The following is a 15429-nucleotide window of genomic DNA, read 5'->3' on the forward strand; positions in this document are numbered from 1 at the left end:
TCAATGTACCCATACAGTATACCAGTGGTTCCCATCCAGTCTTAACACAGGTAAGGTATTAGTTCAAGGTCCACACATAAGATAAGTTGAAAATAAAGCATATTGCAAGAATAAAGTGCAGTTACTTAAACTTAGTAATAAATAGCACTGCCACCAAAAAAGTGCATCTTAATGCTTCAAAACAGGGGCCAAAAACGCTGCATAGGCACAGCATGTTAATAGGCCAAATAAAACCAAGAACAGGGCAATAAAATAGTTGCAGAAAAGCAGGAAACTGCACTTCAAAATGAAAACTCTGTGCCAGAAATGAACTATAGGCCTACTTCAAAATAAAATTTGTTTTCGACAAACTTGACACACTTTTTAAGTCACGCCTGGTCCATTCTAAATGGACCTGCGACCCACTTTTGGACCCGGACCCACCAGAACCACTGCCTTATATGACAGTTCATGTTACACCTTATAAAAATGCACACACAGTGGTTTGTACGATATCTAACAAATTAATACCAAATGAAATAGTGCTCCTACCGATTAGGCTTGGTTAAGGAAAACAGTCATGGTTAGGTGTTGTCACATTACATACTACATAGATTAGGTTAAGGAAAGTAAAGCTGCACAGGTTAGGTCTAAAGGAAGAAAATCATGGTTGGAAGTTGTTACATAGGGTAAGTTTAAGAAAAGAGTCATGGGTGGTCCTCCTCCTGTTACGTATATAACGTAAAGTTATATACACAACATAACATGATGATATACCTTCAAATAACTTGTAGTTAATTTGGTTTCAAACCGGACATGGACGCCGGTCTTCTGGGGGGAAAGTTTGGTGTTTGTTTCACCTATCCGTCACCCCAACATGCTTCTGTCTGTGGACTTTTCTCTCTTTCTACTTCCTCCTTCTTTTCTCTTGTCAGTGCATTCATTATGTGATTGCAGCCTTCATGATTAGACTGGTTACATTTGAGTTACTGGCTCGTTATTATTTGGGTTGTATTTGAAATCCCAGGCATTACTTTTTTGAGGTATATGTATAAACAATGCATGACAACAACCACATATTTTATCAGTTATGAATTGTTGAAACCATGATGCTTTAAAGAAAGCTGAAGGCGTATTTATTCACATGTTGTGTTATTATGAAAATCAAAACAAGAAGACAAACAATAAACAAACAAACATAATAAACGTAAATGCATGGCAAAAATATTGCATTACAGTTTAGTTTTAAGTAATTTTTCCTTTAGTGGATAAATGACAGGAAACATGTAAACAAATAGGACCCAACACATGATAAAGATTTACTAAAATAATCTGATACCAATAAGAGCCTGCATGACAGGAAACTAATTTCCTACCATACCAGATGTAGCTCAAATTTATATTAAGTACAGTACTTGAGTAAATGTGCTTCGTTGCATTACACCACTGGTTCATGTTTAAGAAAACTCTAAATAAATTATCTTGTTTGTCATTATACATTGATGATCAATACATTCTATATCTTCCCAGGTTTCTCTCTAAAGCTGTGAGTCTCACTGTAACATACAGGCACTATTTTGGGACTCTTCACACTTGAGGCAAAACTGTTTCCCTGTGTGCATAAGTCTTTGCCTGAGGGTTGCCTTGGTGACTATACGAGCTGTAATCTGACAAATGCTGCAGCACATTTCCAAGTTAGAAAATACCCTGTGTTTGCATGTTTAGAGGAAATTTGTTCTTGAAAGTACCACAATCTAACAATTGCTTGAAGGAGACTGGATTGTTATGAGACTGGTGGGGAGTGTACATTTGTGTTACTGATTCTTTAGTGATAACGTGTATGATTGTGCTTTTGTTTGCAAAGTTTTAAACAGTGTTTTAACACTGATTGATAGATTTGCCTAAAAGTTGTTGAACTTACACAGTGATAAATATGCTGTACTGTCACATATCCAACTGTATACTGCAAAATATCCCACAGAATGTAAATCCCTCATACCTTGGACACACTGCATGCGTGAGCTGCATGTGACAACAACTTTGCTGAACTGCTGCATCTTGCACACTTGTGGTGTTCGCACTGACAGCATCTTTGCTGCAACGCTGCTGCAGAGCTGCCTGCTGCTGTGACTGCTGTATTTCCACAATTAAAAGCACAAACTCCATTCATTTATGAAGCCATGCAAGCCACTGTGTTGTCAAGCAACACAGCCCTGCAAGAATTCCCTAAAAAAAGCCTTGTTTTAACAATTGAGGGGATTCTGTTGACAGAAACATTGTCAGAAGGCTTTTATGTGGAAACAGAGACAAAAAATGTTGAGTAAAACACACACTTGTATTTCTACATGTCTGTGACAGGTCTAGACTTTGCAACTATAGTAAAAGGGGGTAAACAGTATGACCATTAAAACTCCATGTTCACGGGCTATTTTTACTGAAAGCGGTGTGCGTCACTCAGAAAAATAGTAAGCCTCCGTTTCTCTAGATGTGGGCAGCTGAGCAGCAGCTGATATGAGCCTGAGCAGCCCTGCTTACCTTGCAGTGTGTTAACATGTGCACCGAAAAAACAAAACCAAAAACCCGACAAGTTCCTAATGCAAGCAATGTGTCCCACAAAAATCTGAGAAAAAATACAGAGGACATGACCTCAAAGTCCTCATCAGTAACTATGTACAATACTGCTTGTGTGTGTTTATGTCTCTAGTAGGAGATGACATTGATAAACGGCGTCAGACACACAGAGGTGGCAGAACATGCTGACAGCCTCTAATCTTTAATGATCAAACATGAACGATTGTTTTCAGTGTCCGAGGCCTGTACCAGCAGGCAGCAGAGGGATGAACATTTCCCTCGGATCAGGCCAGAAACATGCTCCAGGTCCAACCTGTCACTCTGAAATTGACACCACACCGAGGTGATGAAACGTGTGCCCTCTCCAACTTCTGGACTTGTTTCAAACAGCAGTTCTCTGTTCAAGCAGAGCTGGTCATGGCTATTGCAATAATTAAAAGAGTCCACAGTGTTATGGGAGCTGAAAACATGCTTAGCTTGAACCTCCCGTGGGAACGTGCACCATTCTCTCATTTCCACTGAAAAAAAATGAGCAAAAGAGGCCAGCACTGAGTAGAGATTTCCCCAGCAGAGATGAAGCTTTAATATTCTCGGGGCGTACCATATAGGTCGAGCACTCACTGGCATCGAGATAAACCTTTGTAGCTCGGCTGATTAATGCATTATAGCGGAAGGCAAGAGCAGGCATGAACTTGAATTCATTTTCTGACAGTAATGCAAAGCAAAATGAAACACGTCTCAAAGGTTATACAGAGAGTATATTTCCTGTGTTGCAAAAGCTCCAACCAGCTGGTAGTTTGGCTTCCACTTAGAGATACATTTACATAGTCTGTAATATTCCAAAATTACAGCAACCTGATTGAGACAATACTGTAAATAAGAGCAAAAACAACAATAGAGCAGAATGTGTCAGCATGTTAAGATGCTCTAACATGTTCTCTGAAAAAACAAGGCCCTAGAGGAAACATCAGGAGGATTCATCCTCTGCAAACCATGAATGCCTACCAAATTACATGGCAAACCATGCAACAGTTACTGATTTCAGTCTGAAGCAAAGTGGTGGATTGACCAACAGACTGCCATACAGCCACTCCGCTACCCTGGCAAAAATGTGTGCCTCAGATAATTTTTTAAACTAGAAAGTGCGCTCAGTAGAGTGCGGATCTCAGCCAGGTGGCCTCGTTTTGGCTGCCTGAGCTGATCGTGGTAACTCAAGACGTCTCTTTTAATTTCAGCAGGCACACCACAGTGCATTCAGAAGATGCAGTTTAGGAGGATGAATGTTTTTTTAATTAGAAAAACAGCCAGAAATCTTTGATTTATGTCATTCTTATCTGTACTTTGAATGGTATTAACTTTGTCTGTAGGCTATAGCACAACAAAGCCTGCTATCTTATGATAGAAGGACAAATATCAAGGAAAAATGACCAAATCATCAAAATCTGCAATTCTACAAAATCGAGCAGGTAAAACGCTGCACTTCTGAAACTCTCCTGGTGTGGTTTGACACTGTCTGGAGGTGGGATCAACACCAGGTAGCAGCTGGTCCACACATAGGACTTGTACCTCCTGGCTCCCTCACAGTCATGATGGTGGCAAGATCACAAAAATGGTGATTTATTCTTTTTGTATCGTGCTTAAATTTAGTGTATCATAACATAACAGATATGAAATTAATCTGCACATGCTCCAGTTCAAAATGGGATAGAACTTTTCTTATGGATATACATTTTCGAGCCACAATGATATGGCCTGCAACAGACATTAAGACTTAGCCGAGACAGTTTCCAGATAACTTGCAGCCCCTATCGGCTGGTTGAAAAGGAGTGAGGAGTCAGCAGTCGATGACAACATAAATATGCAATAAAACAGGTTTTTAACAATTGTGAATCACAGCAACTACAAGTGGTCTTCAGCATACACTCACTAAATGTTCACACATAATATATTAGGCTGATTGGTCCAGTAACTTGTGAGATTAGATAGACTAATACAAACACACATGCACACACATCGCCAAACGCATGATCCCCTCCAGGCTTACACCTGGTAGAAATGACAATTTGAATGATGAGTAAACCTCAGTAGCAATGTAACAGAAAACAAAAGCAATTTTAATCATTCATTTTTCTATGTCTTATAACAAGAATATATTTATATTGGCCATTGGAACAGCTTTATCAAAAACACCTTCCTGTTTAGAATAAACTCAACAGTCACCATTCATGCAAACGTAGTCAGCGGTGCAGAGAAACACTGTGTGACATTCAGAACATGGTTCAGCTACACCGCCCTGCTCTAACACTAAAGGACAACTTGCACTCACATCCCTGTGGAAACATGAATGTGAAGTAGCCACACATGTTAGTCTCTCACTGCCTGACACCTCACGAGTGCAGTGACCGTTTCACCTCGAGACCGCTGGGCCTCTCCATTATTTAAACCCCCCCCCCCCACTTCAGCCTGGAGAGGTATCAGGTCAGTTCATTATAAACATCACTGTCGTTTTATGAATGAGACAGCTACATGGATATCTACATATAGTATTAGTTCAGCATTTAGGAAATTTGCTGAGAGTTTGATAGATAAATTACGCCCTCAGGTCTGTGCATTAGAGCTACAACAAGTGTTGTTTGAAATCACTATCTAGTATTTAGCATTACAACACTACATTTACCCTCTACCATTTAATTTGATCGTAAAATGTAGGTACTTTATAATGACGATGTTTTAGAATTACAGTTGTGAAACCACCTGATGACAGTTCATCTTTTCAAAATCTCAATTCATTGTATTGCTTACTATATTATAAACTATTGAGTGTTTGTTACACAGCGAGTCCTGTGAAATTGAACAAGAGATTGATTTTAGTTGCAGCTCCAGTCTTGTGATCAACATGAGGTTGCCAGGTAACTATCAGAGACTCCAGGTAGTGAATGAACATGGCTAATGTACCCAAAGAAATTATACCTACTTTAAAAAGACAACTTGTGTTAAAAATAATCTGTTTGCATGTGGATTTAAAAAAATTAGATAAAACATATTACAAGTTTATTTAGACGTGTTGGTTTGTGTATTTTGGGCAGAACCAGGCTAAGCTAAACTAACTGCCTCCTGACTCTATCCATGTTGTCACGTAACTGTTGCCATGAGAGAAAATACACTGTTCAAAAGTGATGCAAGTCAGGATGATTGTCTGGTCAATCCAAACGCCAGAAAAAATGATTGCATTGTACATTTCTGCAAACCAAGGATACGTAATATATTACTTGGTTATGGTTACGAAAAGAACATGTTTTGAATAAAAATAAAATCCACCTGTGGTGGCACATAAGCTGCTAAAAAAGTGGGAATGGGTCAGTAAAAATCATCCATGTTCAACACTGCACTTTGATTTGATTCATATGAAACATGCAAATGTAACAGATTTTTGGTTTTGCAGAAATGTAGCATGCCAACATTTTAATCAACTGTGCCAGTCACATAAGATTAAAAATGGAACTAACTGTACATTAAATACATATATGGAAGTATTAAAAGGCATGCTTTGAATGTACTGTGGCAAACATACTTACACTTCAAACTAGTAACAACAAAGCAACAGCAGTTGCGGCTTCCTGAGACAAATACTCTACACTGCAGACTATCTCCGTCTTGTTCCCCGACAGGGCAAACAAGGACTTAATGCCCTCTAACTCTCTCTGTCTTTCTGTCTCTCTCTAAACACATAATCCATCACAGTCACAAACAGCACAAGACTGCAGGTAGTCTTGTCTTTCTCCTGCCTGCGAGTGATATGGAGTAAATCTGCTGCGGCATTAATGCAGCAGACTTGACTGGATAGAAAACTACAATGTTTATTAGCTTTTTTAGATAAGGTGGCAGGGGAGGATTTCCTTCAAACATGGACACAGTGTGTTTTCTGCTTCTACTGAGCACAATATACCAATATGTCTTTGATGTGAAGTTTACAAGGAAAAGTTTGCAGGTGGACTGAATTTCATATTCAGCACATCTTCTCTCCTAACAGTAGCGTGCCTGTTTTTCCACTCTGAATGCAGTGTTTGGGTGGTTGGAGACTGGATGTTTGAAAGCCAGTGTCATACGCTGACTTGACTGCAATGTGTCAGAACCAAATCCTGTCTCACCTTTTCTATTTATAGCTCACATCTGTCTCTCCGAGGCTACGTTCAGACTGCAGGCAAATCAGCAAATTTGTTTCTCAAATCAGCCTTTTTGTCCCACTATAACCAGTCCACTCAGTCTCTCTGTCCCACTGCACTCCTCAAAGTTTTCCAACATGTTAAGCTTAAAGCTCAGGGATTACTGTCAAAAATATGCAGAAAGTCCTCACACGCACTTAAAGTTCCTCAGAAAAAGTAACTACTAGTGGATCCACGTGAGCACTTTAGCATGTTAGTCAGATTTACATAGGCTGCACCTGGCATAACGCAACATCGTAGGTGTGTTTGACTTATGTCACTGGTTAGCTCGCTGGGTGGAGTATTAATTGAGCTATTCATTAATGTAGATGAAACATTTTATAACTATGCCAAGGTACAGTAATGCTATGTGCTGTTGTGCAGTTGCAAAGTTTCCTAAATACTAGGCCCAGTGTTCCCATCTGGGTGTAACTGGCTTTCTGCACCCCTCCTATTCCCTTTCACTCGGTCTGTGAATGTAAACATTTACGACATATCTTTTCAGAGCGTCAGCTCTGAGAGTGAGAGTGCAGCATCTCCTCTCTGTTAGTCTGCTCTCCTACAGCCACACACGCAGCTGCTGATTATTTCATTGCTTTTGTTACATTTTTACACTGTTTATTGCTTTTGTTTTTTCGGCAATACTTAAAGTGCAATACTTGTGATAAAAAGTACTTAAGTATGAGTATCGATTTTTAAAAGCACTCAAAAAAGTTCAAGAACACACAAATGCGACGTTATTACAGAAATGAGAGTAAATGTAATAAGTTACTTCCATCCCTGCTCTTGAGCAGGCTGTGTAATCTAGGAAATGCCAAGGCATAATTACAGCACTAAAAAGATGAGGCCATCTGGAATGTAAACAATTTCCTCGAGTATAAAATTACAAAGAACAATATCACTAAAATTTGGGGCTATTCCCATCTCAGAATTATGCCAGTTGAATCAGATTTGGCCATTCGATACTAAAATAAAGTTTGAAAGTTTGAATGGGTCAAGTGGGACATTTAGTGTGACAGAGGCATTTAAGTTAACTGTACAAATGGCAGATCGGATATTGCATATTTTTTGCCAACACTAAATATCAAACAAAAGCCAGAGACTGTGTCGGATTAATTTGCTGCAAGCTGAAAATTCACCACTTCTGAGCAGAAGAGAGAAGATAATGTTTTTTCTGAGCCATAGGTGCAGTCTCCTCCTCCTCTGGGATGCTGCATCATGCATGCAGCTGCTTGTAACAAAGAGTAGCATAAAAGTCAAGAGCACTCACTCCACAGCAAATCTGGGGACCAAAATGTCCCCCAGAAGCACACTACACACTACACTGCCCACTGACTAGTGTCCGACTTTCAAAGGGCAGCCCTACTAAAATTACAATGCATTAACTTTCCAACCAACCAAAAATTAACGTTAATTGTTTCCGCCATTTCCAAAAACATCAGCAAACATGTTTTGACTCATGAGCTTTCAGAAAAGTGTGTAAATATCACAAAAGGGCCTTGTTCATATAGACTCTTCTTGTGAACACAGAAAGCAAAACCTCATTTTAAGGAAGCAATAAAGACTGGATGCTTGTCATCACCATATGGTTGCTAGGCAACCAGTGTTGACTCAAGGAAATCACTGCACTGGGCCAAGAAATAGTCTGCACATAACACCTACAATGTGTTGTTTATACATTTACACAAACAAACAAACAAGACATTAATTATTGAGCTTAAGTCGGTCTGGACAGCAGATTTGATTTTTTTACCTTTGGACAGTCAGGCTAGTTGTTTCCCCCCGTTTCCAGTCTTTGTGCTAAGCTAAGCTAACTGGCTGCCTGCTCCAGCTACATACTGAACAGACAGATAGGAGTGTATACATCTTTTCATCTGACCCTGTTTGAAGAAAGTGAATGAATAGATTTTAAAAAGTGATAAACTATTCCATTAAGTGATCTACCTAATTTGCTTGTTTTGTCCAACCAACTGTTTAAAACCAAAAAAATAATATTTTAACAGTGCCATAAAATTAAAATAAAAACCCTATCCACACACCTGAAAAACTAATATACTTTCAAAATAGTTGCAGATTAATCCTCTGTGAACTGACAGAGTATTTTTTCAGCTCTAAATGTAGTTAACATGGTGGAATCCTAAAGTGCCAATTAGCCCCTGGACCATATTTTATCATTACGAGACCTCAAATAAGTCAGCAAAGAAAAGCAAGTCTTTAACAGTGAACGGTTTGGAGAAACTCCAGTTATTATGAATCACGATGCAGAGCACGGCCACCCACAGTTGGCAGATGGGTTGGTGCAGTGTTGCCAGGCCTGAAAGCGTCCAGCCGGTGTATTAGTCACCTGCCATTCAACACTGGGTCGAGGCCAGAAATGGAGAAGCCTGACTGTCAGGACTAAACACCACAAAAACCAGATATTACCTTACAGACCTCTACAGACAGGAGGTAGTGGCCACAGACTCTCTGTCTTCTAGCACACAAAAACTATTCTGGTGAAAATAGTTGTTCTTTTCAAGGAAAAAGAGGTAATAGGATTTTACAGTGCACAACGTTTGACCAATATCTCCTCACACCTCCGATGATGGGATATTTCTTTGATCCACAAGAGCAGAGATGATTCAGATCTCTTTCTCTGGTCTAACATTACACAAAGGTAGAGGCAGGACGAGGGGGAGGGGAGTGTGAATGGAGAGAATGCAGATATATGTGTAGCTGGGAAGCAAGGTGATAAAACTAAAGGGAGCGGGACAAGTGATATAACTATGATGTGGTGAAGCAGCAGAAATGAGATGAGATTATTTATGGCATTAAGAGAGCATGAAATAGAATCGGGCAGGGGCTTATTTGTGCTGCACCCAGATCCTGATCTTTAATGGACAGAGAGACCGAAGGATATGTAGTCAGAAATCATTTTTAGTATCAGATAAACTATAATAACTGTTAGTCTTTTGTAGTTAAAAGGAGGGGGAAAAAGACCAATTTATGTTAGACATATGTATCACAGTCAGGTAAGGGGAGTGTGGGCTACAACATGCACTACATGACAGTCAATTACAGGTTTTCAGGTGCTGTTGTGGTGAAGAAATGACTCCCTGGAAGTGTTAGAAAGGAAACATTTCACCACTTAGATGAAGCATGCTTGCAAGATCAGGGCCTGTATTTACCAAAACTGTTAGTTAGGTTATTTATCAGAAGCAAAATGCATTACATTTATTCCTAGCAAACTGAAGAATAACTAAAGTTACCATAAAATGGTTGTATACCTCTGCAGTCAAGTTGCAAAATCAATTTTTTGTGAGGTCACAGTGACCACCAAATTCTAATCAGTTCATCGGTGAGTCCAAGTGGACGTTTGAAATTTGAGGAAATCTCCTCAAGGCCATCTTTTGTGATCGTGTTTATGAGAATGAGATGCACCGATGCCACAGTGACCTTGACCTTCAACTTTTGACCACCAAATTCTTGTGTGTTCATCACTGTATATGAGCTGAAGAAATTTCCTCAAGTTGTTTTTGAGATATCGTGCTCACAAGAATGGGACGGATGGATGGACAGACAGACAACCCGAAAACCTAGTGCCCCCCCGCCACAGCTGTGACCAGTGCAAAGTCATATAAACTGTTTATGGAGTGCCTTACGGCCTAAAAATGCTCTCAAATTTAAACAATGTCTCTTCCGTGAGTAAAGAATAGATCCTAGATGTCTGCAGTGCAGAAACAGAGCTGAACAGACACCTTCTGAGACATGTTTGATGAATAATACATTAGCAGAAGGAATATGATTCAGAATAGAAATAATAGAATATTATTTGCATTTGATTTGAACATTTGATAAGATGTTATACAGCGTCTTTTTCACTTGTTTTTTTTTTGTCAGAGGTGCAAACAACTAGAGCAGACACTTTCCATGCAGCTTCATTGTCTAAACTGTCAATGTGTTATATTCTCCTTATTACTGATACATGATTTAAAGCAGCACAGTTACTCAAAACTGGAATAGGAAAGAAATTCCTTTATATTTTTACATTAATATAATGAATTTATAAGGGACTTAATGGATTTCTGTTAATTTCACATGCTAATTGCCACCAGATACCTAAAGGACTTTAATATAAAAGGGAACATATGGCAGGCGTAGGGTTAATCCTCATCTCCGATTGACTATTCTTGCTAAGAGCGTGCATGTGATTAATCATGTGATCACTTCGGAGTTGCTCTTACAATTTGCTGTAAATATGATTGAGGAGCTTATTAAATGTGGCATATTACTTACACTCAGTGAAAAAGGTTTTTATGTTTTATTTTTATGTTTTTATGTTCTGTAGAGAATCCTTCAGTGTAATTCGAAGACATTTGATAAATATGGGCTCTAGGCCCGAATTTTTACAGTTCATAAGAACCGCACTTAAGAATGCTAAAGTATTTATAACATAAGTGTATACAAAGGAATAAAATAACAGGACACCTACAAAGTAACCGAGTTGCATATGGATCATAGGTCAAATTTCAATTGTTTTCTTTTGATATTTCCCACTTATTTCTCTGCTGTTTGTTTTATTCATGAGTTGCCGGGGCTTAAACGTGCTTTGATTAGTTAGAGTTGCAGAGTAATTCACAGCCTCCCAGTAGACCGGTCACATGGATGTAGAATATTTAAAATGCCCTAATGTAAAACAAATCCAATTATGTCAAAAGTGTTGTTTTGGAAACAAGAAATAAAAGACAACCAGGTAGAGGACAAACATCAGAGAAATAACATAGATTAAGTACCACACTGGCTATGTTTACATGCACACTAATATTACACTATTATTCTGAAAGGACACGATTCAGATTTTGATGCAGGTCATATAAACAGCATACTGCGTTTAGATATTGTGAATTAGGCTTTTTTACGAATTCAACATTTTCTGATTGAGAAATGTGGGATATGCCGGTGTTATTCAGGTTTTCATAGCATTATTTATACCTAAACAAAACAATACGAATATTTTTTTCCAAATTGGGGTTTTTTACTGCAGTTTGCAATACACAGCCTTTGTCTGTTTAAAACCAGTTCTGTGTGTCGTCATGATGAGATGCACCTTTTAAACATTAAGCAAGACTTGGACATTAACAGTTTTTTGGAAATGCACAAACATCACTGACAATTGAAATAGGAAGCTATTGCATAACAATCAGTGCCAGCTTTTTTCATGTTGTTTTCACCCATGAAAGATGCAAAAAGAGAGGAAAAAGTAATGTGAAATCCTATCAGACGTCCAAATCGAATGCAATTAGTGAGCTAAGGCTATCCTATTCCGAACAAGTAACACAGTTCAGTGATTTTTCTTCTGTGTAAGCAGAGCAGGAAGTGAAAACTGAAAGTCAGTTAAAAAGTGAAAACACTTTTAACTGACTTTGGCCTTGTAGTTTTCAGTTCAGCGGCTGTGAAAACATACAACTCTGGAGCTGTGATCCAGGGATTTTAACACTTACTTTAACATGCCCCAAAGTTGAAGTGAGAGTTACAGTTTCTACAGCTGCTAAATCACAAGTGTGATCAGCAACAAGGTGTAAACTTTTCAGCACTCTGTCACTTTGTGTCAAAAAACTGACAAGACAGCTTGGATTCTATTTATAGGTTGAGAGGATTGCAGGTTGTTTGCTAAAGCGTCTCAGGTAATCACTCACAGCTGCTGATGATGTCTTACGCTTTGTCATGATTTGTATTCTCATGCATGTACTAATCTACACATGGTGATCCTAACAGCACAGAAACAAAGCATCTGTTTCAGTATGTAAGTAAGTGTCTCATACAACGTCACATCTCCCTCTTGGGCATTATTGCTTTGTTCAAAGTCAGATTAGCAGCTGAGTGTGGGCGTTCTGAGGACACTTACCACAAGAGAGAGCGGCCTCTTCCATGAAACCACTCCGATCAGTCCAGAGAGCAGCACCTGGGAGACAAGACCCAAAAACAGAGGCTGTAAGAGGTGACTGATGCTGATAAGGTTGTGAAAACAAAGATATATTAAAGAGAAAGTTCTGCCGAACATAACACCAAGGAAATCACAAAGATAGTAGATTGGATCTGGGACATAACATGATATATGAAAATAATTTTTATGGTACAAAAAAACATGAGCAGTCAGGTGAGACTTCATAGTATAAAACCTCACTATTTACATTTCATCAAGACTTAAAGTTATGCATTATTAAGGGAATATCTGCTTTAAGTACAAGTCGTACGAGGCATTATCACAGTCGATAAGTCAGATTCACCCCTATACAGCACCAACCTCTCATCCAAATATGGTCATTTATGGCTCCAAAAATCTAAGATGACAACAGCTGAAATGCTAAACTCAAAGCTGCAAAACGGGAGTCCACAAGCCAACATGTATCGTCACCGTAGCTCTGTTCATTATTTGGGGATTCTATGGTTTTACCTCCAAATTAAAAGGTTTGCATCATACATCTGATTTATTGGCTTGTTTATAGGCTGTATGATCAACTGATGGTTTCTTGCATGGCCATGATTTTATTGTAGTGCTGTTGCCATGTTCCTAGATCTCCACATTTACTTCAGCAAGTACAATATTATCACTACCTACTTAAATAATGGCCACGAGTATAAAGACTAAGCAAGGTTGTAATAAACAACTATTGTCCTATATTATTCACAGAAGCAACACAAAAACACGCAGCAATTAACATTGCATCTATTTAAAGTCCTTCAGTCAGCTGTCCTCTGACACAAACACAGACTTTCAATATGTGATTCACTTCTTCTGTGGTTTCTCTGGCAAATGCACTCTTATTGGGAAGATCATCTACATGATGGGCTGAGTAATACACAGATCAGGTGGGAGCTGTCGCTCTTGTTTGGCAATTCTGTGCCCATCTGCCGTCAGATTTGTCACCAGTGTTTCTGTGTGGATTTCTTTGTCAACTGCTCATCATACATTCACAGGCTCGCTCTTCCACTGAGTCTTCTCCCTTCAGCTGGGAACAAATGAACAACACCGTCGTGTAGTTTGAAGTGGTTACAGAAAAATGAACGCAGTGGGCTTTTCAGAGGACTGTAATGTGCGTAAGTGTGATGCCACATCTTTTCACAGTTGGTTAGGCTTTTAAAAGCTATTCTAATGCATTCCCAGCTTCTTACAAGTGTGATTCACTCCCCACTCAACTTGATCCACCACAGGAAACTGTGCATGTACTGCTCGACACATATGACTGCTGCCAGCAACTGAAAAGAATAACGAAGACTGCTGAAAGTGGACCGTTAAGTCCCCGCATTTATTTGTTTCCTTCTTTTGAAACTGACAGATGTCATTAGAAAGCTCAGACTAATAATTAAGCCACAGTTTGGATAGTGAACAACCAAGATAACAGAGGTGTATCTAGAGAGTGGCCTGGGGTGGCACAAGCCACTGAAATCTGATTGGCCACCCCAGGTGCCACCCTGTTATGACTGTTATCTGCCCAGTCTGTCTGAACTGCTGACAAGTAAACTGGATTTTCTTTGATAGGTGCAATTCTTAAACCTGACAGATTTTACATAAAAATTAACTGATACAACTGATGAAAAGTTTGTTCACACAGGCTTATTTATCTTCATTTTTAAACACTTCAGTATTTTTTTTTTTTTTTTGCACTTTGTACTTGCTATCATTGCTATTTAACAATTTATTTTATTACTTTAAGTATGGAGGCATCACAGAAAAGCAAAGTAGAGAAAATGAGATATAATGCACAAAAATAAATGAGTGTGACTATTGTGACAGCAGCTGTACAATATACCTGTTTTCTTTGGGCTTTAGAGGGACATATTCCATAAATCTATACATTTTCTAAACAACATAACAATGTGAAAAGTCACAGTGGACTGAAGCCTATTATTCCCAACAGAGCACAAAGTGGGTTTCTTTTGATCATGGCTACAATCGTCCCCTAACCTTAACAAAGGGGTCATTTCAAACTGTGGTGTTTCTCCAACATTAATTACTTATTTAAATCCAAAACATTATCTTTCCCAAACCTGAGCGACAGCGGTGTGTGTAACAGTGGCAGCACAGTGATGAGGGTCCTAGTATTAAACCACAAGCTGTACTGAAAGATGGACAACATGAGAGGTCCTCGAAAGTGAAGCCAAAACATCAACAATTGCCTCCTGGTGGCTGGCTGCAGTAAAGGTCATAAACCCTGCTCCCTCAATGTTAGTGACAGGAACACGGGCCAAACTGAAACTCAAGTACATGTGAAACAAATTTTTCCCCAAAACAGTTTATGTCATTTTAAGCAGTTCTTATCACCCTGATGTTTGTTCTAGTATTTGTTTTTCTGATAATTTTGGTTTTAATTAGTTATTTGATGCTACAAAAAGAGGGTTTGACATCACGACTGGCAGCTGTGTGCTCGCATTCAATGGCGCCGCTCGCAATAAGATAGACGGTGGGAGCTTGAGACGGTAGGTATCACAACCGCGCAAACGCTGGCTGCATATTACATCACCAGTATAGTAGCAGCCATATCAGGGACATTTTGGCTTCATTTTTACAGTGGGGGTTTGTGGAGGCACAACAACAACTTTAGTCTATGCGTGCTGCGGCTGCGGCTCTTTGGTGTGGAGTTTGCATGTTCTGCTTCCTCCCACAGTACAAAGACATGCAAGTCAGGTTTAATGGTGA

At 39.1% G+C, this 15429-nt stretch overlaps 1 protein-coding gene across 1 annotated transcript in view; it reads right to left on the reverse strand.

The window, feature by feature from the left end:
* The window catches only part of fam189a1 (family with sequence similarity 189 member A1), a 125504-nt gene that overhangs the window by 57399 nt on the left and 52676 nt on the right, over positions 1-15429 (reverse strand). The window contains exon 2 of the mRNA XM_042488884.1: positions 12637-12693. Coding sequence (XP_042344818.1) covers positions 12637-12693 — 57 coding nt within the window. The remainder of the gene's footprint in view (positions 1-12636; positions 12694-15429) is intronic.

The sequence above is a fragment of the Plectropomus leopardus genome, chromosome 1, assembly GCF_008729295.1.
Source record: "Plectropomus leopardus isolate mb chromosome 1, YSFRI_Pleo_2.0, whole genome shotgun sequence".
Taxonomy (NCBI): domain Eukaryota; kingdom Metazoa; phylum Chordata; class Actinopteri; order Perciformes; family Serranidae; genus Plectropomus; species Plectropomus leopardus.